General features: G+C 46.4%; 1 protein-coding gene across 2 annotated transcripts in view; it reads left to right on the forward strand.

Moving 5' to 3' along the window:
- The window catches only part of LOC124009412 (RNA-binding Raly-like protein), an 81,577-nt gene that overhangs the window by 50,601 nt on the left and 3,717 nt on the right, over positions 1 to 27,259 (forward strand). For both annotated transcript variants that reach the window (XM_046321330.1, XM_046321257.1), the window contains exon 4: positions 26,160 to 26,332. In XM_046321330.1, the coding sequence (XP_046177286.1) occupies positions 26,160 to 26,332 (173 nt within the window). The remainder of the gene's footprint in view (positions 1 to 26,159; positions 26,333 to 27,259) is intronic.

Genomic DNA, 27,259 nt, shown 5'->3' on the forward strand with positions numbered 1-27,259 from the left:
CATCTGCTTCTCCTACTCCAGAATCACGGAGGAGATGAAGAAAGTCTTCAACGCCCCTCTGTCAAGGCCCTCATAGTGTTGCTGAGATGGCATGTGCATTTCGCACCCTCACCCCTGAGAGCAGCTGGAATGAGGAGGCCCTTCAGGGAGCATTCCAGAATGCGTTCATGGAGACTCTCAACATTTACATTTACATTTAAGTCATTTAGCAGACGCTCTTATCCAGAGCGACTTACAAACGAGTTGGTGTCCAGGGATGAGCCTGATGGACTTGATGAACTCATCTCTCTCGCTATCCGCATCGACAACCGTCTCCATGAGTGTCGGAGGGAGAGGGTAGGTAGGGTTGCATGCCCCATAACATCTGCTTCAGTGCCTTGTCCTCCTTCTCCCACTGCATCCCATCCCAAGGTTTTTCCAGATCCTGAACCCATGCAGCTTGGCCGGACCCTTCTCTCTCCAGAGGAGAGGCAACAACGAATCAGCGCTAGGAGCTGCCTATACTGTGGCCAGGTTGGTCACTTTGTCTCCACTTGTTCCTTGTGCCCAGCAAAAGAGGGTGCTTGGCAGTAGTGGGGGATATACTGTTGAGCCAAATCGCCTGCCCATCTTCCCTCAGACCCCTGCTTGAAGGCAACCTTGTGTGGCAGAGCCAGGATTTTCCTCTGTCTGTTCTCATCGATTCGGGTGCCAACGGGAGCTTCCTGGACCGAGGTGTTGGTACGCAGTTTGGCCTGGACATTGTCCCACTTGGTTCACCCCTCGAGGGCAATGCTCTCAGTGGACAGCTACTCGCCTGTGTCTGTGAGAGAACTGTCCTTGTCATCCTGCATCTCTCTGGAAATCACCAGGAAAAGATCAGTTTCCACATAATCGACTGTCCTTACTCCCCTCTGGTTCTTGGCCATCCATGGTTAAAACTACATAACCCACAGATTGACTGGACCGCTGGAAATGTAACCACTTGGAGTTCATTTTGTCACTCTAATTGTCTACATTCTGCCCTTCCGCCTGCCTTGTCTGTGCTCCAGTTCATTCCAGAACCTCCAGACCTGTCATCAGTTCCTCCAGAGTATCACGATCTAGCTCCCGTTTTCAGCAAGTATCACGCCCTGTCGCTGCTGCCTCATCGGCTGCAAGACTGCACCATTGACCTCTAGCCTGGAGCTCCTCTCCCCAGTAGCCGGTTGTTTAACCTCTCTCGCCCTGAGCAAGAGGCTATGGAGAGGTACATCCAGGATTCTCTGGCTGCAGGACCTATCAAGCCATCTTCCTCCCCGGTGGGTGCTGGGTTTTTCTTTGTGAAGAAGGATGGGTCACTGAGGCTGTGCATAGACTTTGTGGGCTGAATAATATCACAGTAAAGAACAAGTACCCCTTGCCACTCAACAGCTCTGCTTTAGCCCCCTTCCATGGTGCCACGGTGTTTAACAAACTCGACCTCTGGAATGCCTACTACCTTGTTCGCATAAGAGAAGGGGATGAGTGGAAGACTGCGTTCAACACACCACTTGGTCACTGAGTATTTGGTCTTGCCTTTTGGTCTTACTAATGCCTCTGCTGTTTTCCAGAACCTAGTTAGTGATGTGCTGAGGGATGTGATTGGAAGCTTAGTTTTTGCCAATTTGTTTCCATGGACCCTGAGGCTCACCAGCAACACGTTCAACCAAGTTTTTCAATGGCTGTTGGAGAATAAGCTTTTTGTTAAATCTGAAAAATGTGAGTCCCATGCTGCCTCAGTGTCTTTCCAGGGTTATATTATTGCACAGGGACAGTTATGTATGGACCCCGCCAAGGTCATGGCAGTCAGAGTGGCCTGCGCCCTCCAACCTAAAGCAGCTACAGCGTTTCCTGGGGTTTGCAAATCCTTCCAGACATTTCATCTGCAACTACAGCCGTCTGGCAGCGCCTCTCACCACTCTCACCTCCACCTCCACTCCATTCCACTTGACACCTGAGGCAGAGGCAGCATTCCTGGAACTCAAGCATAGCTTCCTTACTCAGCCCGACCCAGAACTCCAGTTCATTGTGGAGGTGGACGCCTCTGACACCGGGATAGGTGCTGTTCTATCTCAACGTTCCCCCTCTGATCAAAAGGTCCACCCATGTGCATTCTTTTCCCTTAAGCTCTCACCTGCAGAGAGGAATTTTGACATAGGAAACTGGGAACTTATTTGGGATAGGGGGCAGCATTTTCACTTTTGGATGAATAGCGTGCCCAGAGTGAACTGCCTTCTACTCAGTCCCGGATGCTAATATATGCATATTATTATTAATATTGGATAGGAAACACTCTGAAGTTTCTAAAACTGTTTGAATGGTGTCTGTGAGTATAACATAACTCATATGGCACGCAAAAACCTGAGAAAAAATCCAAACAAGAAGTAGGAAATCTGAGGTTTGTAGTTTTTGAACTCAGCCCCTATCAGCCCCTATCGAATTTATTATTTGGGTTATTTTGCACTTCCTAAGGCTTCCACTACATGTCAACCGTCTTTAGAATGTTGTTTCAGGCTGCTCCTGTGAAGGGGGGCCGGATGAGAACTGTTTGACTAAGGGGTCTTCCAGCAGCCTCGTTCTCAGTCACGCGCTTTCACATGAGAGGTGTCTCTCGTTCCATTGCTTTTCTACAGACAATGGAATTTTCCGGTTGGAACATTATTGAACATTTATGATAAAAACATCCTACAGATTGATTCTATACTTAATTTGACAAGTTTCTTCGACCTGTAATATAACTCTCCGTCCGACTGGACCAGAACGCGCTTTTGGATTTGTTTACCAAACAAAAGAAGCTATTTGGACATAAATGGACATAAATGATGGACATAAATGATGGACAGTATCGAACAAAACAAGAATTTATTGTGGAACTGTGATTCCTGGGAGTGCATTCTGATGAAGATCATCAAAGGTAAGTGAATATTTATAATGCTATTTATGACTAATGGTTTGGGCTCTGAGCGCCGTTCTCAGATTATGCTTTTTCCGTAAAGTGTTTTTGAAATCTGACATAGCGGTTGCATTAAGGAGAAGTGTATCTAAAGTTCCATGCATAACACTTGAATTTTCATCAACATTTATAATGAGTATTTCTGTGAATTCATGTGGCTCTCTGCAATATCACTGCACGTTTTGGAACTACTGAACATAACACGACAATGTAAAATAAGATTTTTGGATATAAATATGAACTTGATCGAACAAAACATACATGTATTGTGTAACATGAAGTCCTATGAGTGTCATCTGATGAAGATCATCAAAGGTTAGTGATTCATTTTATCTCTATTTGTGCTTTTTGTGACTCCTCTCTTTGACTGGAAAAATGGCTGGAGTTGGTGGTGACCTAACATAATCGTTTGGGGAGCTTTCCATGTATAGCATTTTTTAAATCAGACACTGTGGCTGAATTAATGATAATTGTATCTTTAAAATGGTGCCTAATACTTGTATGTTTGAGAAATTTGATTTATGAGATTTCTGTTGATTTATATTTGGCGCCCTGCAATTTCATTGGCTGTTGGCGAGGGGTTCCGCTAGCAGAACAGGGTACACTGTACCACCCTTCATCGCGTGGACTGACCATAAAAACCTGTCCTACATCCAGACCGCCAAACGTCTGAACTCCCGGCAAGCCAGGTGGGCCTTGTTCTTCGGTAGATTCAATTTCCCACTCACTTATCGCCCCGGTTCGAAGAATAGCATACCTTATGCCCTCTCTCGCCAGTTCACCATCTACAACACGGGTACCGAGCCAGAAGCCATTGTGCCATCCACATGCATCGTTGCCGCCGTCGCCCGAGAGATCGAATCCCGTATCCGCCAGGCTCAGCAGAACCAGCCTGACTCAGGTAAGGGTCCTAGTAATGTTCTGTTTGTTCCAGATTGTGTTCTTCAGTGGGGCCATTCTACCCACCTCACCTGTCACCCTGGTATGAACCGGAACCTCGCCTTCCTGCGTCTGCACTTTTGGTGGTCCAAAAGGGGTTGTGCCCAGAACAAAACCTTCACTAAACCCACATCTGGTCTGCTTCACCCTCTTCCCATACCCAGTCGACCCTGGTCACACATAGCTCTGGACTTCGTCACTGGCCTTCCCCATCTAACTATAACTCCGTCATCCTCACCATTATTGACAGGTTTTCCAAAATGGCTCACTTCATTCCCCTCTCCAAGTTCCCGTCCTCCAGGGAGATTGCGGACCTGTTAGTATCGCATTTGTTTCGCCTGCATGGCATTCCCACTGACATCATTTCCGAAAGAGGACCCCAGTTTACCTCTCAGGTATGGAGATCCTTCTGTTAAGCTCTTGGTGCCAATGTCAGTCTTTCATCTGGATATTATCCCCAGACCAAAAGCCTCGTCAGGTATGTCACCCTTCGAGTGTGCTCTGGGTTATAAACCCACCTTGTTCCCTGCTCCGTTGTCAACGTACCTGGAGGAAGGCCTGGGCTGCACTTCTTGCCTCAGACAGGACCCAGTCCCAAGCCAACCATTGCCGGGCCTCAGCTACAGTCTACACCACAGGTCAAGGTATGGCTGCCGCCACTCCCCCAGTACTCTGTATAAAATAAATAATTCAAATACTGAGCTATATTGACTGCTCCAAAAAAATTGAGAAATTGTATTATTTTATGCTAAAACAATTTCTTAGAGAAAGAGAATTTGTTTAACAAGTAAAAAATTATTGACACCCCTGTTTTCCATACCTTTCAATACATCAAATTGAGAGGATAATGCCACTGGGCCTTTAAAAAAGTTGTATGAGTTGGAGAACACTTTGGGAGGAATCTTAGACCATTGCTCCATACATAATCCTTCCAGACCCATGATATTTTTACACAGTACCCAAACCGGTCGTGCGTGCGCCATTGTGCGCCATTGTGCGCAAATTGATTTTGTCCCCCACACCAAACACAATCACGACACGCAGGTTGAAATATCATAACAAACTCTGAACCAGAGTTATATTAATTTGGGGACAGGTCAGAAAATATTTGTTATGCTGGTGAATGAGGACCCAAAAGCGACTTAACGAAAACAGAGTCTTTATTCCAGTATATGACAAAAGTAATAATCCTGGATAAATCAAGAAGAAAACAAAACAGGAAAAAACTTAAATCCACTCGTAGTAACGAGGACTGACTGGAGACTCGACCATTGACTGCAGGTTGCTTCGGGAAGGCACCGACCGTAGCAGACTAAGACACCTGCTCACACGCAGCATTTGAAGAAGACAAAACACGACAGGGCGAGACAAGGACACAGAACAGCGAACATCATACAAGGATCCGACAAGGACAGAAGCGGAAAACAAGGGGAGAAATAGGGGCTCTAATCAGAGGGCAAAATAGGGGACAGGTGTGAAAAGAGTAAATGAGTGAGTTAGGAGAATGAGGAACAGCTGGGAGCAGGAACGGAACGATAGAGAGAAGAGAGAGAGGGAGGGGGAGAGAGAGGGATAGAAAAAGGGAACGAACCTAATAAGACCAGCAGGGGGAAACGAACAGAAGAGAAAGCACAAGGACAAGACAATATATGACAAAACATGACAATATTAAACATTTATGGCAGTAGCTAGCTTGCAGTTGCTAGCTAATTTGTCCTATTTAGCTAGCTTGATGTTGCCAGATAATTAGTCCTGAGATATAAATGTTGAGTTGTTATTTTACCTGAAATGCACAAGGTCCTCTACTCCGACAAATAATCCACACATAAAACAGTTAACCGAATCGTTTCTAGTTTACTCTCCTCCTTCCAGGCTTTTTCTTCTTTGAACTGTATATGGCGATTGGCATCTAACAGTATTACCATGACTACGACCGACCTTAGTTCATCTTTCAGTCAGAGGCAGGACTTGCAGTGCGTTCTGCACCACAAATAGAAGCAACTTCTATTTTAGCATCTGGCAGCACAGACACTCGTTGGCGCGTGCGAGCAGTGTGGGTGCAATGATTGAATAACATGCATGCGAAGCAAATGGTGTGGTCAACATGATAGTCTGTGCTTATGGACTGCCCTCTTCAATTCAAACCACAGGTATTTAATGGGTTTCAAGTCCGGAGACTGAGATGGCCATGGCAAAATGTTGATTTTGTGGCCAATTACCCATTTCTTTGTGGATTTTGATATGTGCTTTGGGTTATTGTCTTGCTGGAAGATCCACTTGCGGCCAAGTTTCAGCCATGATGCCCATGACGTCAACAAGGACCCAACATCCAGTGGAAGCAAAATATCCAAATAACATCAAAGATCCACCACCAAATTTGACAGTAGGTGTGGGGGTATTTCTGCTCATGCATTCTCATTTTGACGCCAAACCCACCAATGGTGTACGTGGCCAAAGAGCTCTATTTTTATGCCATCCAATAAATGTAAACACCTGGAGTTTGGTAAATTACATTGGTACTTGGATTTGAACTGGTGCTTTGGTCAGATTGCAAGAAAATAGAGCTCTTTGGCCACGCACGCCAGTGGTAGGTTTGGCGTCGGAATGGGAATGTGTTCTCCAACACATAAAACATTTGAGAAAAATGCTCAGGGCCGTTGAAAGGTATTGAAAACAGGGGCGTCAATCATTTTGACCCCTTCCCTTTTGAGAAAAAATGTATTACTTGTTCAACAAAATCTCTTTCTCTGAGCAATTGTTTTAGCTTAAAATAATATAATTTCCCAATTTCTCGGAGCAAATGTATTAGTATAACATATTAACCCCCCCTTTTCGGCAGACAATACAGCTCAGTATTTGAAATATTTATTTCAAACAGTAAGTTTTGCTCATCATTATAAAAGGTGTCAATCATTTCAGAGCCCACTGTATGTATTTTTTCTTATTTTACAAATAAAATAAATTTTAAAAAGCAACTACCTTGTACCAAGGGTACACAATTCAACCTGTCCGAGTTGGGGGACCTTGGGGCTATTATTTTCTCATTACCCCATTTCACAATTTAAATGGCCTTTTAGGTGTCCTTGCTTATTCACAGCTACAGTAGCAAGACTCATTGACAGGGTTTTACCTGTGGATTACAGAAGGTGACAGCTTCTGTACAGAAGGATTACAGAAGGTGACAGCTCTTATTTCTGTACACTGAAAACTCAGCATTTTCACAGATAGAGAATATGACATGGCTCATATAATTGTATCCCTAGAAGTGTTGAAATAAGGGACCATCTTTCTATGGGTAATTCCATCAATGAGGTGTGTGTGTAGAAAAGCTATTGGTCTCCAATTCTTAAAAACCTAAAACACCCCCATTTCTTATCGTTTTGTTCCCCAATCAGTGCAGTATATAGGAGCTGCCTCTCCATATCAGGCTCAGCTAGCAGATCATATGATGATGCAGTGCTTCCCTGAGGGCTGCAGGTAGTGAGGCAGCAGGTTTTCTGTAGTGAAACTATCTATTGACCCATACTGTATCCACATGACCTGACATTCCCCCTGGTTGTCCGCCGCTGGTGGTGATTTCACAGATGGGTGAACACAGTCTCCCTGCATAGCTGACTGGACGCCTGGCCACCCGCCCCACTGGTCCGGAGATAAAACACAGCTCAGGCCAAATGGGGAGCACTGTGAAGCAAGGGAGAATCACCACAGCTCAGGGAAAAGGGCTGAGAGGGAGAGGGGATGACAGAATGAAAAACGAGGCCCTTCACAGCCAGCTCAGGCATTGCTGATCCGTTCAGTCCCTACTCCCCTCTCTCTTCTGTCTCTATCTCATCCCTTTCTCTTCCTTTACTGCCCCTCACACAGCCAGCGCAATACAAGGCGATTTAAGAAGTATCCTTACTTCATCCTACACTGCCGTAGGATTAGAGTGGCTATACACTGAGTGTACAAAACATTAATGCTCTTTCCATGACAGACTGATCAGGTGAATCCAGCTGAAAGCTATGGTCGCTTATTGATGTTACTTGTTAAATCCAATTCAATCAGCGTAGATGAAGGGAAGGAGGCAGGTTAAAGAAGGATTTTTAAGGCTTGAGACAATTGAGACATGGATTGTGTATTTGTACCATTCATTGGGTGAATCGGCAAGACAAAAGATTTAAGTGCCTTTGAACGGGGTATAGTAGTAGGTACCAGGCGCACCGGTGTGTGTCAAGAACTGCACTGCTGGTGTGTTTTTCATGCTCAACAGTTTCACGTGTGTACAATGAATGGTCCACCACCAAATTGACATCCAGCTAACTGCACACAACTGTGGGAAGCACTGGCCGTGCTGCTGCTCCAGTTTCAACTGTTCTGCCTGCGGCTATGGAACCCTGACCTGTTCACTGGACGTTCTGCCTGAACCAGACCTGCTGTTTTCAACACTCTAGATACAGCAGGAGCGGTAGAGATACTCTCAAGGATCGGCTATGAAAACCAACTGACATTTACTCCTGAGGTGCTGACTTGTTGCACCCTCGACAACTACAGTGATTATTATTATTTGACCATGCTGGTCATTTATGAACATTTGAACATCTTGGCCATGTTCTGTTATAAACTCCACCCAGCACAGCCAGAAGAGGACTGGCCACCCCTCATAGCCTGGTTCCTCTCTAGGTTTCTTCCAAGGTTTTGGCCTTTCTAGGGAGTTTTTCCTAGCCACTGTGCTTCCACACCTGCATTGCTTGCTGTTTGGCGTTTTAGGCTGGGTTTCTGTACAGCACTTTGAGATATCAGCTGATGTAAGAAGGGCTATATAAATACATTTGATTTGATTTTGAGTCAACATGGGCCAGCATCCCTGTGGAATGCTTTTGACACCATGCCCTGATGAATTGAGGCTGTTCTGGGGGCCAAGGGGGGGTGTAACTCAATATTAGGAAGGTGCTCCTAATCTTCTTTACACTCAGTCTATATGTCCTTTTTACAAACGACCAACATCTGATTTACAGTGGATCCAAAAAGAGCTTGGGTAATTTTGTCAAACAATCATTATCCTTTCACTGAGTACCAGGCATCATTTTATAGGATTGTATTTGAATATTTTAGTATAGAGTAATCTCACTTTGCACTGTAGTATGAAATGCTTTCCCTGATGCATTCTCCTTGAGCTGAGCATATCAAGTGTGTGAAAAAAAGATTTATTGGTAGTTATCTGCTCTGCTGAGGATTTAAAGCTTACAAAGGTACAGTACTCTCAAAGTCACACTTTCTCTCTCTCCTTCATGGACTTTTTTTTGTTGCCAGAGAGTACATCTAGAGTACAGTAGGTAATCATATTCAGTTCTCAGTAAGCCAACTATGTAGCTTCAGTTCTTTTTCACTTCCATAAAGTACATTATACACAATAGTGTATAATGTAGTACAAGTATGTTATTTTTCATTTATAAACAGTTAATGTAGAACGGCAGATACAGTGCATTCGAAAAGTATTCAGACCCCCTCCCCTTTTCCACATTTTGTTACGTCAAAGCCTTATTCTAAAATGGATTAAACACAACATTTCCCTCATCAATCTACACACAATACCTCATAATGACAAGACGAAAACAGGTTTTTAGAATTTTTGCAAATGTATTGAAAAATATATTTATAAATACCTTCTTTACATAATTATTCAGACTTGAAATTGAGCTCAGGTGCATCCTGTTTCCATTGATCATTATTTGTATTTATTATGGATCCCCATTAGCTGCTGGCAAGGCAGCAGTTACTCTTCCTGGGGTCCAGCCAAATGAACCTTTCTGGTGCAGGCGTTCCGCTAGCGACCCACCTCAACAACATCCGGTGAAAATGCAGAGCGCCAAATTCAAAATACAGAAATTGTCACGTTCTGACTTTAGTTCCTTTGTTATGTCTTTGTTTTAGTATGGTCAGGGCGTGAGTTGGGTGTGTTGTCTATGTTCCGTTTTCTATGTTGTGTTTTTGCGTTTGGCCTGGTATGGTACTCAATCAGAGGCAGGTGTCGTTAGTTGTCTCTGATTGAGAATCATACTTAGGTAGCCTCTTCCCACTTGTGTTTCATGGGTGTTTATTACTCTCTTTGTGTATGTCACCAGACAGGACTGCTTCGGTTCGTATAATTCTCGTTGTTATTTTTGTTTTAGTGTTCTGAGTTGAATAAATATCGTCATGAACACGTACAACGCTGCGCTTTTGTCCGATCCTTGCGACTCCTCGTCAGAAGAAGAAGACGAGCGTTACAGAAATAGTCATCATAAACATTCATAAAAAATACAAGTGTTATACATCGTCTTAAATATTTACTTCTTGTTTATCCAGCCACTTTGTCAGATTTCAAAAAGGCTTTACGGCGAAAGCATACTATGGGATTATCTGAGGACAGCGCTTACAAAAGCATACAAACATTTTACAACCAAGTAAAGGAATGACAAAAGTCAGAAATAGAGATAAAATGAATCACTTACCTTTGAGGATCTTCATCTGGTTGCAGTCACAAGAGTTCCAGCTACACAATACATGTTCATTTTGTTCGATAAAGTCCCTCTTTATATCCCCAAAACTCTATTTTGTTCAGTAATCCACTGGCTCAAAGGCGGTCAAAACATGCAGACGAATACATCCTAATAGTACTGGTAAAGTTCGTCGAAACATGTCAAACGATGTTTATAATTAATCCTCAGGTTGTCAATTTTCTAAATAATCGATAATATTTCAACCAGAAAATAGCGTATTCAATAGAAAGGAAAAACAACGAAGGGCGCGCACTCTGTCATGCAAGCAAACCAGCACTGCATGATTCTACAGTCCACTGATAGAAAGGTCTCATTCTTCTTCATTTTTCAGAAAACAAGCCTGAAACAATGGCTAAAGACTGTTGACATCTAGTGGAAGCCATAGGAACTGCAATCTTGGTCCTAACCCATTAGATACTCTATAGGCATTCAATTAAAAATACCCACATCAGAAAAATCCCACTTCCTGGATGGATTTTCCTCAGGTTTTAGCCTGCCATATCAGTTCTGTTATACTCACAGACATTATTGTAACAGGTTTGGAAACTTTAGAGTGTTTTCTATCCAAATCATCCAATTATATGCATATCCTAGCTTCTGGGCCTGAGTAACAAGCAGTTTACTTTGGGCATACTTCTCATCCAGATGTCGGAATAATGTCCCCAAGTCATAAGAATCTTAAGGCAATTTATACCATTTTTAAAAACATTACAATACATTCACAGATTTTACAACTCACTGTGTGCCCCCAGGCCCCTACTCCACCACATATATACAGTTCTAAATCCATGTGTATGTGTGTTTATAGTGTGTATGTTATTGTGTGTATACTTGTCTCTGCTTATGTTTGTGTTGCTTCACAGTCCCTGCTATTCCATAAGGTGTATTTTTTTATCTGTTTTTAATTCAAATTGTACTGCTTGCATCAGTTACAGTGACTTGTGAAAGTATTCACCCACCTTGGCATTTTCCTTATTTTGTTGCCTTACAACCTGGAATTAAAATAGATTAAAATAGATATCATTTGATTTACACAACATCCCTACCACTTTAAAGATGGATGGTGTTCTCTGGGTGATGGGAGGTGTTGGGTTTGCTACCAGACATAGAGCTTCCTTGACAATTTTAGTCTCATCTGAACCCTATGCTTGGGGAGTCTCCCACATGCCTTTTGGCGAACACCAAAAGTGTTTGCTTATTTTTTTCTTTAAGCAACGTTTTTTTCTGGACACTTTTCCATAAAGGCCAGCTCTGTGGAGTGTACAGCTCAAAGTGGTCCTATGGACAGATACTCCAATCTCCGCTGTGGAGCTTTGCAGCTCCTTCGGGGTTATCTTTGGTCTCTTTATTGCCTCTCTGATTAATGCCATTCTTGCCTGGTCCGTGAGTTTTTGGTCTTATCTTAATCTTATTTAGGGGCTTCATAGCAAAGGGGATGAATACATATGCACGCACCACTTTTCCGTATTTATTTTTTATAATTTTTTAGAACAAGTTCTTTTTTTTTCATTTCACTTCACCAATTTGGACTATTTTGTGTATGTCCATTATATGAAATCCAAATAAAAATATATTTAAATTACAGGTTGTAATGCAACAAAATAGGAAAAATGCCAAGGGGGATGAATACTTTTGCAAGGCACTGTACTTCATGTGGAATAGTAGTCTGTTCCCATAGTCTGTTCTGGACTTGGGGACTGTAAAGAGACCTCTTGTGGCATGTATTGTGGGGTATGCATGGGTGTCTAATGTGTGTGCCAGTAGTTCAAACAGACAACATGTCTCACACCTCTCATAAATACAAGTAGTGATGAAGTCAATCTGACCTCCACTTTCAGCCAGTAGAGATTAACATGCATAATTATTAATATTAGTGTTCTGTGTACATCCAAGGGCCAGCCATGCTGCCCTGTTCTGAGCCAATTGCAATTTTCCTAAATCCTTTTTTGCGGCACCTGACCACACGACTGAACAGTAGTCAAGATGCGACAAAACTAGGGCTTGTAGGACCTGCCTTGTTGATAGTGTTGTTAAGGAGGCAGGGTAGCGCTTTATTATGGACAGATTTCTCCCCATCTTATCTACTGTTGTATCAATATGCTTAGACCATGACAGTTTACAATCCAGGGTTACTACAGTTTAGTCATCTCAACTTGCTAAATTTCCACATGATTTATTACAATATTTAATTTAGGTTTAGAGTTTAGTGAATAATTTGTCGCAAATACAATGATTTTAGTTTTTGAAATATTTAGGGTTAACTTATTCCTTGCCACCCACTCTTTGTCAAGTGCTGCAGTCATTTCAGTTACTGTGGTAGCTGACGTGTATAGTGTTGAGTCAGTGTCAGTGGCATGTCGTTCGTAAAGATTGAAAAAAGCAAGGGGCCTAAACAGCTACCCTGGGGAATTCCTGATTCTACCTGGATTATGTTTGAGATGTTTCCATTAACGTACACCCTCTGTGTTCTCTTAGACAAGTAATGCTTATCCACATTATAGCAGGGGGTGTAAAACCATAACACATACATTTTTTCAGCAGCAGACTATGACCAATAGTGTCAAAAGCTGCACGGAAGTCTAACAAGACAGCCCCCACAATCATTTTTTATCATCAATCAATCATCTCTCAGCCAATCATCAGTCATTTGTGTAAATGCTGTGCTTGTTGAGTGTCCTTCCCTATAAGCGTGCTGAACATCTGTTGTCAATTTGTTTACTGTGAAATAGCATTGTATCTGGTCAAACACAGTTGGTAGTGCATGGCGCTTGTAACGCCAGGGTAGTGGGTTCGATCCCCGGGACCACCCATACGTAGAATGTATGCACACATGACTGTAAGTCGCTTTGGATAAAAGCGTCTGCTAAATTGGCATATATTATTATTATTATTATTAAACACTTTCTTTCCAGAAGTTTACTAAGGCTAATTGGCTAATTGGTCAGCTATTTGAGCCAGTAAAGGTGGCTTTACTATTCTTGGGTAGCGGGATGACTTAATCTTGTTATGCAGGTGAATGAGGACCCAAAAGCGACTTGGCGAAAACAGAGTCTTTATTCCAGTAAAGGAAATAGGCAATACTCCTAGACAAATCAGAGCAGAAAACAAAACATAAAAAACTAATTCCACTCGTAATGACGAGGACAGACTGGAGACTCGATCATAAACTGTAGGTTGCCTCGGGAAGGCACCGACCGTAGCAGACTCAGACACCTGCTCACACGCAGCATCTGAGGGAAACAAGACACGACAGGGCGAGACAAAGACACAGCACAGCGAACAATATACAAGGATCCGACAGGACAGAAACGGAAGACAAGGGGAGAAATGTCATGCGGATGAAAGAGGACCCAAAAGCGACTTGGCGAAAACAGAGTCTTTAATCCAGTAAAGTAAATACAATCAAAAAACACAACTTTCACTCGAAATGACGAGGACAAACTGGAGACTCGATCTTGAACAGCAGGTGAACAGCAGGTTGCCTCGGGAAGGCACTTGAACCAGACAGACTCAGACACCTGCTCACCACGCAGCATCTGAGGAAAACACGACACGACAGGGCGATACACAAACACAGCACGGTGAATTCTAGACAAGGAACCGACAGGGCAGAAACGAATAACAAGGAGAGAAATAGGGACTCTAATCAGGGAAAAGGATCGGGAACAGGTGTGGGAAGACTAAATGATTGATTAGGGAATAGGAACAGCTGGGAGCAGGAACGGAACGATAGAGAGAAGAGAGAGCGGGAGAGTGAGAGAGGGAGGGGGAGAGAGAGGGATAGAAAGAGGGAAAGAACCTATTAAGACCAGCAGAGGGAAACGAATAGAAGGAAGCACAGGGACAAGACAAGATAATAAATGACAAAACATGACAGTACCCCCCCACTCACCGAGCGCCTCCTGGCGCACTCGAGGAGGAATCCTGGCGGCAACGGAGGAAATCATCAATGAGTGAACGGTCCAGCACGTCCCGAGACGGAACCCAACTCCTCTCCTCAGGACCGTAACCCTCCCAATCCACTAAGTATTGGTGACCCCGTCCCCGAGAACGCATGTCCATGATCTTATGTACCTTGTAAATAGGTGCGCTCTCGACAAGGACGGGAGGGGGGGGAGGGAAGACGAACGGGAGTGCGAAGAAAGGGCTTGACACAGGAGACATGGAAGACAGGATGGACGCGACGAAGATGTCGCGGAAGAAGCAGTCGCACAGCGACAGGATTGACGACCTGGGAGACACGGAACGGACCAATGAACCGCGGAGTCAACTTACGAGAAGCTGTCGTAAGAGGAAGGTTGCGAGTGGAAAGCCACACTCTCTGGCCGCAACAATACCTTGGACTCTTAATCCTGCGTTTATTGGCGGCTCTCACAGTCTGTGTCCTGTAACGGCAAAGTGCAGACCTCACCCTCCTCCAGGTGCGCTCACAACGTTGGACAAACGCTTGAGCGGAGGGAACGCTGGACTCGGCAAGCTGGGATGAGAACAGAGGAGGCTGGTAACCCAGACTACTCTGAAACGGAGATAACCCGGTAGCAGACGAAGGAAGCGAATTGTGAGCGTATTCTGCCCAGGGGAGCTGTTCTGCCCAAGACGCAGGGTTTCTGAAAGAAAGGCTGCGTAGTATGCGACCAATCGTCTGATTGGCCCTCTCTGCTTGACCGTTAGACTGGGGATGAAACCCGGAAGAGAGACTGACGGACGCACCAATCAAACGACAGAACTCCCTCCAAAACTGTGACGTGAATTGCGGGCCTCTGTCTGAAACGGCGTCTAACGGGAGGCCATGAATTCTGAATACATTCTCGATAATGATTTGTGCCGTCTCCTTAGCGGAAGGAAGTTTAGCGAGGGGAATGAAATGTGCCGCCTTAGAGAACCTATCGACAACCGTAAGAATCACAGTCTTCCCCGCAGACAAAGGCAGACCGGTAATGAAGTCTAGGGCGATGTGAGACCATGGTCGAGAAGGAATGGGGAGCGGTCTGAGACGACCGGCAGGAGGAGAGTTACCCGACTTAGTCTGCGTGCAGTCCGAACAAGCAGCCACGAAACGGCGGGTGTCACGCTCCTGAGTCGGCCACCAAAAGCGCTGGCGAATAGACGCAAGAGTGCCTCGAACACCGGGATGACCAGCTAACTTGGCAGAGTGAGCCCACTGAAGAACAGCCAGACGAGTGGAAACAGGAACGAAAAGGAGGTTACTAGGACAAGCGCGCGGCGACGCAGTGTGCGTGAGTGCTTGCTTAACCTGTCTTTCAATTCCCCAGACTGTTAACCCGACAACACGCCCATAAGGAAGAATCCCCTCGGGATCAGTAGAAGCCACAGAAGAACTAAACAGACGGGATAAGGCATCAGGCTTGGTGTTCTTGCTACCCGGACGGTAAGAAATCACAAACTCGAAACGAGCGAAAAACAACGCCCAACGAGCTTGACGGGCATTAAGTCGTTTGGCAGAACGGATGTACTCAAGGTTCTTATGGTCTGTCCAAACGACAAAAGGAACGGTCGCCCCCTCCAACCACTGTCGCCATTCGCCTAGGGCTAAGCGGATGGCGAGCAGTTCACGGTTACCCACATCATAGTTGCGCTCAGATGGCGACAGGCGATGAGAAAAATAAGCGCAAGGATGAACCTTATCGTCAGACTGGAAGCGCTGGGATAGAATGGCTCCCACGCCTACCTCTGAAGCGTCAACCTCGACAATGAATTGTCTAGTGACGTCAGGAGTAACGAGGATAGGAGCGGACGTAAAACGTTCTTTTAGAAGATCAAAAGCTCCCTGGGCGGAACCGGACCACTTAAAACACGTCTTGACAGAAGTAAGAGCTGTGAGAGGGGCAGCAACTTGACCGAAATTACGAATGAAACGCCGATAGAAATTAGCGAAACCTAAAAAGCGCTGCAACTCGACACGTGACCTTGGAACGGGCCAATCACTGACAGCTTGGACCTTAGCGGAATCCATCTGAATGCCTTCAGCGGAAATAACGGAACCGAGAAAAGTAACGGAGGAGACATGAAAAGAGCACTTCTCAGCCTTTACGTAGAGACAATTCTCTAAAAGGCGCTGTAGAACACGTCGAACGTGCTGAACATGAATCTCGAGTGACGGAGAAAAATCAGGATATCGTCAAGATAGACAAAAACAAAGATGTTCAGCATGTCTCTCAGAACATCATTAACTAATGCCTGAAAAACAGCTGGCGCATTGGCGAGACCAAACGGCAGAACCCGGTACTCAAAATGCCCTAACGGAGTGTTAAACGCCGTTTTCCACTCGTCCCCTCTCTGATGCGCACGAGATGGTAAGCGTTACGAAGGTCCAACTTAGTAAAGCACCTGGCTCCCTGCAGAATCTCGAAGGCTGATGACATAAGGGGAAGCGGATAACGATTCTTAACCGTTATGTCATTCAGCCCTCGATAATCCACGCAGGGGCGCAGAGTACCGTCCTTCTTCTTAACAAAAAGAACCCCGCCCCGGCCGGAGAGGAAGAAGGCACTATGGTACCGGCGTCAAGAGACACAGACAAATAATCCTCGAGAGCCTTACGTTCGGGAGCCGACAGAGAGTATAGTCTACCCCGAGGAGGAGTGGTCCCCGGGAGGAGATCAATACTACAATCATACGACCGGTGAGGAGGAAGGGAGTTGGCTCGGGACCGACTGAAGACCGTGCGCAGATCATGATATTCCTCCGGCACTCCTGTCAAATCGCCAGGTTCCTCCTGAGAAGTAGGGACAGAAGAAACGGGAGGGATGGCAGACATTAAACACTTCACATGACAAGAAACGTTCCAGGATAGGATAGAATTACTAGACCAATTAATAGAAGGATTATGACATACTAGCCAGGGATGACCCAAAACAACAGGTGTAAACGGTGAACGAAAAATCAAAAAAGAAATAGTCTCACTGTGGTTACCAGATACTGTGAGGGTTAAAGGTAGTGTCTCAAATCTGATACTGGGAAGATGACTACCATCTAAGGCGAACATGGGCGTAGGCTTCTCTAACTCTCTGAAAGGAATGTCATGTTTCCGAACCCATGCTTCGTCCATGAAACAACCCTCAGCCCCAGAGTCTATCAAGGCACTACATGTAGCACCCGAACCGGTCCAGCGTAGATGGACCGACAAAGTAGTACAGGATTTTGATGGAGAGACTTGAGTAGTTGCGCTCACCTGTAGCCCTCCGCTTACAGATGAGCTCTGGCTTTTACTGGACATGAATTAACAAAATGTCCAGCAACTCCGCAATAGAGGCACAGGCGGTTGGTGATCCTCCGTTCCCTCTCCTTAGTCGAGATGCGAATCCCTCCCAGCTGCATGGGCTCAGTCTCTGAGCCAGAGGAGGGAGATGGTTGCGATGCGGAGCAGGGAAACACCGTTGATGCGAGCTCTCTTCCACGAGCCCGGTGACGAAGATCTACCCGTCGTTCTATGCGGATGGCGAGAGCAATCAAAGAGTCCACATCTGAAGGAACCTCCCGGGAGAGAATCTCATCCTTAACCACTGCGTGGAGTCCCTCCAGAAAACGAGCGAGCAGCGCCGGCTCGTTCCACTCACTAGAGGCAGCAAGAGTGCGAAACTCAATAGAATAATCCGTTATGGACCGTTCACCTTGGCATAGGGAAGCCAGGGCCCTAGAAGCCTCCCTACCAAAAACTGAACGGTCAAAAACCCGAATCATCTCCTCTTTAAAGTTCTGGTACTTGTTAGAGCAATCAGCCCTTGCCTCCCAGATAGCTGTGCCCCATTCTCGAGCCCGGCCAGTAAGGAGTGAAATGACGTAAGCAACCCGAGCTCTCTCTCTAGAGTATGTGTTGGGTTGGAGAGAGAACACAATCTCACACTGCGTGAGAAAGGAGCGGCACTCAGTGGGCTGCCCGGAGTAGCAAGGTGGGTTATTAACCCCATGTTCTGGAGGCTCGGCAGGCCAGGAAGTAACAGGTGGCACGAGACGAAGACTCTGGAACTGTCCAGAGAGGTCGGAAACCTGAGCGGCCAGGTTCTCCACGGCATGGCGAGCAGCAGACAATTCCTGCTCGTGTCTGCCGAGCATGGCTCCTTGGATCTCGACGGCAGTGTAACGAGCGTCTGAAGTCGCTGGGTCCATTCCTTGGTCGGTTCCTTCTGTCATGCGGATGAAAGAGGACCCAAAAGCGACTTGGCGAAAACAGAGTCTTTAATCCAGTAAAGTAAATACAATCAAAAAACACAACTTTCACTCGAAATGACGAGGACAAACTGGAGACTCGATCTTGAACAGCAGGTGAACAGCAGGTTGCCTCGGGAAGGCACTTGAACCAGACAGACTCAGACACCTGCTCACCACGCAGCATCTGAGGAAAACACGACACTACAGGGCGATACACAAACACAGCACGGTGAATTCTAGACAAGGAACCGACAGGGCAGAAACGAATAACAAGGAGAGAAATAGGGACTCTAATCAGGGAAAAGGATCGGGAACAGGTGTGGGAAGACTAAATGATTGATTAGGGGAATAGGAACAGCTGGGAGCAGGAACGGAACGATAGAGAGAAGAGAGAGCGGGAGAGTGAGAGAGGGAGGGGGAGAGAGAGGGATAGAAAGAGGGAAAGAACCTATTAAGACCAGCAGAGGGAAACGAATAGAAGGAAGCACAGGGACAAGACAAGATAATAAATGACAAAACATGACAAGAAATAGGGACTCTAATCAGAGGGCAAGATACGGAACAGGTGTGAAAAGATTAGATGATTGAGTAGGGGAATAGGAACAGCTGGGAGCAGGGACGGAACGATAGAGAGAAGAGAGAGAGGGAGGGAGAGAGAAAAAAGGGAACGAACCTAATAAGACCAGCAGGGGGAAAACGAACAGAAGGGAAAGCAAAATGACAAGACAATATAAGACAAAACATGACAGTACCCCCCCACTCACCGAGCGCCTCCTGGCGCACTCGAGGAGGAATCCTGGCGGCAACGGAGGAAATCATCAATCAGCGAACGGTCCAGCACGTCCCGAGATGGAACCCAACTCCTCTCCTCAGGACCGTAACACTCCCAATCCACTAAGTATTGGTGACCCCGTCCCCGAGAACGCATGTCCATGATCCTACGTACCTTGTAAATAGGTGCGCTCTCGACAAGGACGGGGGGAGGGAAGACGAACGGGGGTGCGAAGAAAGGGCTTGACACAGGAGACATGGAAGACAGGATGGACGCGACGAAGATGTCGCGGAAGAAGCAGTCGCACAGCGACAGGATTGACGACCTGGGAGACACGGAACGGAACAATGAACCGCGGAGTCAACTTACGAGAAGCTGTCGTAAGGGGAAGGTTACGAGTGGAAAGCCACACTCTCTGGCCGCAACAATACCTAGGACTCTTAATCCTACGTTTATTGGCGGCTCTCACAGTCTGTGCCCTGTAACGGCAAAGTGCAGACCTCACCCTCCTCCAGGTGCGCTCACAACGTTGGACAAACGCTTGAGCGGAGGGAACGCTGGACTCGGCAAGCTGGGATGAGAACAGAGGAGGCTGGTAACCCAGACTACTCTGAAACGGAGATAACCCGGTAGCAGACGAAGGAAGCGAGTTGTGAGCGTATTCTGCCCAGGGGAGCTGTTCTGCCCAAGACGCAGGGTTTCTAAAAGAAAGGCTGCGTAGTATGCGACCAATCGTCTGATTGGCCCTTTCTGCTTGACCGTTAGACTGGGGATGAAACCCGGAAGAGAGACTGACGGACGCACCAATCAAACGACAGAACTCCCTCCAAAACTGTGACGTGAATTGCGGACCTCTGTCTGAAACGGCGTCTAACGGGAGGCCATGAATTCTGAACACATTCTCGATGATGATTTGTGCCGTCTCCTTAGCGGAAGGAAGCTTAGCGAGGGGAATGAAATGTGCCGCCTTAGAGAACCTATCGACAACCGTAAGAATCACAGTCTTCCCCGCAGACAAAGGCAGACCGGTAATGAAGTCTAAGGCGATGTGAGACCATGGTCGAGAAGGAATGGGAAGCGGTCTGAGACGACCGGCAGGAGGAGAGTTACCTGACTTAGTCTGCGCGCAGTCCGAACAAGCAGCCACGAAACGGCGCGTGTCACGCTCCTGAGTAGGCCACCAAAAGCGCTGGCGAATAGAAGAAAGAGTACCTCGAACGACGGGATGACCAGCTAACTTGGCAGAGTGAGCCCACTGAAGAACAGCCAGACGAGTAGAAACAGGAACGAAAAGAAGGTTACTAGGACAAGCGCGCGGTGACGCAGTGTGCGTGAGTGCTTGCTTAACCTATCTTTCAATTCCCCAGACTGTCAACCCGACAACACGCCCATAAGGAAGAATCCCCTCGGGATCAGTAGAAGCCACAGAAGAACTAAAGAGACGAGATAAGGCATCAGGCTTGGTGTTCTTACTACCCGGACGGTAAGAAATCACAAACTCGAAACGAGCGAAAAACAACGCCCAACGAGCTTGACGTGCATTAAGTCGTTTGGCAGAACGGATGTACTCAAGGTTCTTATGGTCTGTCCAAACGACAAAAGGAACGGTCGCCCCCTCCAACCACTGTCGCCATTCGCCTAGGGCTAAGCGGATGGCGAGCAGTTCGCGGTTACCCACATCATAGTTGCGTTCCGATGGCGACAGGCGATGAGAAAAATAAGCGCAAGGATGAACCTTATCGTCAGACTGGAAGCGCTGGGATAGAATGGCTCCCACGCCTACCTCTGAAGCGTCAACCTCGACAATGAATTGTTTAGTGACGTCAGGAGTAACGAGGATAGGAGCGGACGTAAAACGTTCTTTGAGAAGATCAAAAGCTCCCTGGGCGGAACCGGACCACTTAAAACACGTCTTGACAGAAGTAAGAGCTGTGAGAGGGGCAGCAACTTGACCGAAATTACGAATGAAACGCCGATAGAAATTAGCGAAACCTAGAAAGCGCTGCAACTCGACACGTGACCTTGGAACGGGCCAATCACTGACAGCTTGGACCTTAGCGGGATCCATCTGAATGCCTTCAGCGGAAATAACAGAACCGAGAAAAGTGACGGAGGAGACATGAAAAGAGCACTTCTCAGCCTTCACATAGAGACAATTCTCTAAAAGGCGCTGGAGTACACGTCGAACGTGCTGAACATGAATCTCGAGTGACGGTGAAAAAATCAGGATATCGTCAAGGTAGACAAAAACAAAGATGTTCAGCATGTCTCTCAGAACATCATTAACTAATGCCTGAAAAACAGCTGGCGCATTGGCGAGACCAAACGGCAGAACCCGGTACTCAAAATGCCCTAACGGAGTGTTAAACGCCGTTTTCCACTCGTCCCCCTCTCTGATGCGCACGAGATGGTAAGCGTTACGAAGGTCCAACTTAGTAAAGAACCTGGCTCCCTGCAGAATCTCGAAGGCTGATGACATAAGGGGAAGCGGATAACGATTCTTAACCGTTATGTCATTCAGCCCTCGATAATCCACGCAGGGGTGCAGAGTACCGTCCTTCTTCTTAACAAAAAAACCCCGCCCGGCAGGGGAGGAAGAAGGCACTACGGTGCCGGCATCAAGAGACACAGACAAATAATCCTCGAGAGCCTTACGTTCGGGAGCCGACAGAGAGTATAGTCTACCCCGAGGAGGACTGGTCCCCGGAAGGAGATCAATACTACAATCATACGACCGGTGAGGAGGAAGGGAGTTGGCTCTGGACCGACTGAAGACCGTGCGCAGATCATGATATTCCTCCGGCACTCCTGTCAAATCGCCAGGTTCCTCCTGAGAAGTGGGGACAGAAGAAACGGGAGGGATAGCAGACATTAAACACTTCACATGACAAGAAACGTTCCAGGATAGGATAGAATTACTAGACCAATTAATAGAAGGATTATGACATACTAGCCAGGGATGACCCAAAACAACAGGTGTAAAAGGTGAACGAAAAATCAAAAAGGAAATAGTCTCACTGTGGTTACCAGATACTGTGAGGGTTAAAGGTAGTGTCTCATATCTGATACTGGGGAGATGACTACCATCTAAGGCGAACATGGGCGTAGGCTTCCCTAACTGTCTGAGAGGAATGTCATGTTTCCGAGCCCATGCTTCGTCCATAAAACAACCCTCAGCCCCAGAGTCTATCAAGGCACTGCATGTAGCACCCGAACCGGTCCAGCGTAGATGGATCGACATAGTAGTACAGGATCTTGATGGAGAGACCTGAGTAGTAGCGCTCACCAGTAGCCCTCCGCTTACTGATGAGCTCTGGCTTTTACTGGACATGAATTGACAAAATGTCCAGCAAGTCCGCAATAGAAGCACAGGCGGTTGGTGATCCTCCGTTCCCTCTCCTTAGTCGAGATGTGAATACCTCCCAGCTGCATGGGCTCAGTCTCTGAGCCAGAGGAGGGAGATGGTTGCGATGCGGAGCGGGGAAACACCGTTAACGCGAGCTCTCGTCCACGAGCTTGGTGACGAAGATCTACCCGTCGTTCTATGCGGATGGCAAGAGCAATCAAAGAGTCCACACTGGAAGGAACCTCCCAGGAGATAATCTCATCTTTAACCTCTGCGTGGAGTCCCTCCAGAAAACGAGCGAGCAGCGCCGGCTCGTTCCAGTCACTAGAGGCAGCAAGAGTGCAAAACTCTATAGAGTAATCCGTTATGGATCGATCACCTTGACATAGGGAAGCCAGGGCCCTAGAAGCCTCCCTACCAAAAACTGAACGATCAAAAACCCGAATCATCTCCTCTTTAAAGTTCAGGTAATTGTTAGAACAATCAGCCCTTGCCTCCCAGATAGCTGTGCCCCACTCTCGAGCCCGGCCAGTAAGGAGTGATATGACGTAAGCAACCCGAGCTCTCTCTCTAGAGTATGTGTTGGGTTGGAGAGAGAACACAATATCACACTGGGTGAGAAAGGAGCGGCACTCCGTGGGCTGCCCGGAGTAACAAGGTGGGTTATTAACCCTAGGTTCCGGAGGCTCGGCAGACCAGGAAGTAGCAGGTGGCACGAGACGAAGACTCTGGAACTGTCCAGAGAGGTCGGAAACCTGAGCGGCCAGGTTCTCCACGGCATGACGAGCAGCAGACAATTCCTGCTCGTGTCTGCCGAGCATGGCTCCTTGGATCTCGACGGCAGTGTTACGAGCATCTGTAGTCGCTGGGTCCATTCTTGGTCGGATCCTTCTGTTATGCAGGTGAATGAGGACCCAAAAGCGACTTGGCGAAAACAGAGTCTTTATTCCAGTAAAGGAAATAGGCAATACTCCTAGACAAATCAGAGCAGAAAACAAAACATAAAAACTAATTCCACTCGTAGTGACGAGGACAGACTGGAGACTCGACCATAAACTGTAGGTTGCCTCGGGAAGGCACCGACCGTAGCAGACTCAGACACCTGCTCACACGCAGCATCTGAGGGAAACAAGACACGACAGGGCGAGACAAAGACACAGCACGGCGAACAATATACAAGGATCCGACAGGACAGAAACGGAAGACAAGGGGAGAAATAGGGACTCTAATCAGAGGGCAAGATACGGAACAGGTGTGAAAAGATTAGATGATTGAGTAGGGGAATAGGAACAGCTGGGAGCAGGGACGGAACGATAGAGAGAAGAGAGAGAGGGAGGGAGAGAGAAAAAAGGGAACGAACCTAATAAGACCAGCAGGGGGAAAACGAACAGAAGGGAAAGCAAAATGACAAGACAATATAAGACAAAACATGACAAATCTTCCCTCCATTCCTGAGGGCACACACTTTCTAGTAGGCTTAAATTGAAGATGTGGCATTGAGATGTTTCTACAACTTGATTGGAGTTGGACATGATTTGGAAAGGCACACACCTGTCTATTGCATGTCAGAGCAAAAACCAAGCCATGAGGTCGAAGAAATTGTCTGTAGAGCTCCAAGACAGGATTATGTTGAGGCACAGATCTGGGGAAGTGTACCAAAACATGTCTGCAGCATTGAAGGTCCCCAAGAACATAGTGGCATCCATCATTCTTAAATGGAAGAAGTTTGGAACCACCAAGAGTCTTCCTAGAGCTGGCCACCCGGCCAAACTGAGCAATCGGGGGAGAAGGGCCTTGTCAGGGAGGTGACCAAGAACCTGATGATCACTCTGACAGAACTCTAGAGTTCCTCTATGGAGATGGGAGAACCTTCCAGAAGGACAACCATCTCTCCAGCACTCCACCAATTAGGCATTTATGGTAGAGTTGCCAGATGGAAGCCACTCCTCAGTAAAAGGCACATGACAGCCTGCTTGGAGTTTGCCAAAAGGCACCTAAAGGACTCCTAGTCAGGATCGAGGGACAGATGAACAGAGCAAAGTACAGAGAGATCCTTGATGAAAACCTGCTCCAGAGCGCTCAGGACTTAAGACTGGGGGCGAAGAGTCACCTTCCAACCGGACAATGACCCTAAGCACACTGCCAAGACAGTGCCAAAAAAGTCATACTTTCCGAATGCACTGTATTTCCTTTTCAAGTCAAGTAGAAGTTTAGTGTGGTCCTCAGTAAGGAAAAGGCAACAGCAACCCTCACATATAAGCCTACCTCACCTTCTGGTCCTTCTGTAGCTCAGTTGGTAGAGCATGGCGCTTGTAATGCCAGGGTAGTGGGTTCGATCCCCGGGACCACCCATACGTAGAATGTATGCACACATGACTGTAAGTCGCTTTGGATAAAAGCGTCTGCTAAATGGCATATATTATTATTATTATTCTTGTGATCGCTTTTGATCCCCTGATTGACAGCAGCAATATGTTAGGGGTTTTAGTAGACGGAGGTCAGGATCAATCTTCAGACTGACGGGAGTTGGGTGGGGGGATGAGGAGTGTATGGGCGGAAACCATAGACCATAGGCAGCATCTCTGTCAAACTACACAATCTCAGAGATGACTACCTCTATCTTCTCTGGGATGTCACACATACACACACAGCTGCAGTGATCGTGCTGGTATCAGAAGAGATGCCTGCACTTAGAGAGATGAATGGGCTGGTTAACCTCAAACGCTCTGAGAGAGAGAGAGAGAGAGAGAGAGAGAGAGAGAGAGAGAGAGAGAGAGAGAGAGAGAGAGAGAGAGAGAGACAGAGACAGAGACAGAGACAGAGACAGAGACAGAGACAGAGACTGAGACTGAGACTGAGACTGAGACTGAGACTGAGAAATATTAAGAGAGACAGAGGAAGAGAGAGAGAGAGAAAGAGGGGATATGCTACCTCTTAGCCCAGAACAGTGCAAATCAAAGCTCCCCCAGAGCTATTTGGCGCACCAGGCTATGAGACAAATGAAAATCGATTACATCAGTATATCACTGTGATTATCGAGTACATTTACTCCATATGTAATGGCACCAAATGGCTTATGAATATTATAAACGAATCCACTATTTAACTTGATTGGTATGAATAACCTAACACTGAGCATTTGTCTGGAGGCAGGTGTTTTCAGTGCTGCCAGCCTGCCAGGAAGATTGAATCTCCTCCTGCAGTAGACAGTATATGGAAAGTCTATGGTCAACTCTCTTTTGGGAAATTAGGAAAGGTTGCTCTGACACATCAGCAGATGATTGTTTTAAAGAGCATGCGTTTATGAGACTTAGAACCTATAGCTGTCATTGCCTGGTCCTATCATGTGGTCAGGAAATCTTTAGGACCCTAGGACCATAAGTAAGGTTTTGTTTACTTACAAATATGACAAAGTGCTTACTGTATAATTACTTATTAGATCATGTTGTTTCCCCACAGGGTGTTTGACTACCAGCGTGTCCCAGCCTCCATGATGCCAGCCCCAGTGGAGCCCAGCCCTATGAAACACTCCCATGGCCCCTCTTCCTCCTCCGGACTACACCGCTCCAGAGACAGAATACAGGGCAAGAGGAGTGCCCAGCGCACCGGCTCTTCCAGCAACAGGGCAAAGTGTAAAGGACCCCACACACTGTAACAAACACACTCACAACAGACTCTTTCCAATGTTAGCCCACGCACACCTGCACTCACACACACTCACCACACACAGACACACTCGTTAAAAAAACTCATTACAGGGTGAATGTCATCTGTGTATATGCACTTAGCGTTTTATCTCGAATGTGTGTGTGTATATCGGCTACTTTGCACTGACTATGTGTGTTTGTATGTGCGTGCCTATGAATCCACTTGGGAGTGTGTGTATATTGAATGCCTGAGTGTTCCTCCTAGTGTAATGCCATGTCTGCATGGGGGGAAGCAGCCCTGGGAGCCCCAGGGCACAGTCAGAAGCACCAGATGGTCTCTTCATTAAAAGCCTTTTGACTGCAGGGCCCCTCTCCTTCCACTACCCAGCCTATCAACATGCTGCAATTATACCAAGTTAATAGTGCATAACAAATAAGAATTGTTTATACTAGTTTATTACAAGCCTTAATAGTTTTTACTGCCAGCCCATCATAGGGGAATTAGATTGTCTTTGTAGCTGCAGAGGTCAAACAGCTTTTAATAGTAAAGAGTTTCAGGGTTGTTTTCTCAGAGCTGGGGTTGTGATATGAATTTCCCATTAAAGACCATAGGCTAGTGGAGAGGAGATGTTAAGGCCCTGGGAGTGAGGGTGCTTCCACTACACTAAGTGATGGTGGCATGCATGGGAAAGACAAAGTGAGTATGTGTATGTGAGTACAGTACAACACTATGAACTATTACAGGCCTCTCTAGGCCAAATCCTATTTTAAGACCTGCACTCACAACTTGGACTTTCGTGCAAATCATACATCAATGTTAATGGGAGATTTATGTCATTTTCTCTCAAAAGAGGATTATTTCTTAAATCTAAATTTCTCTCTTTCCTTTCTCCCTCCATTTCTCTCTCCCTC

The sequence above is a fragment of the Oncorhynchus gorbuscha genome, linkage group LG01 (genome assembly GCF_021184085.1).
Source record: "Oncorhynchus gorbuscha isolate QuinsamMale2020 ecotype Even-year linkage group LG01, OgorEven_v1.0, whole genome shotgun sequence".
Taxonomy (NCBI): domain Eukaryota; kingdom Metazoa; phylum Chordata; class Actinopteri; order Salmoniformes; family Salmonidae; genus Oncorhynchus; species Oncorhynchus gorbuscha.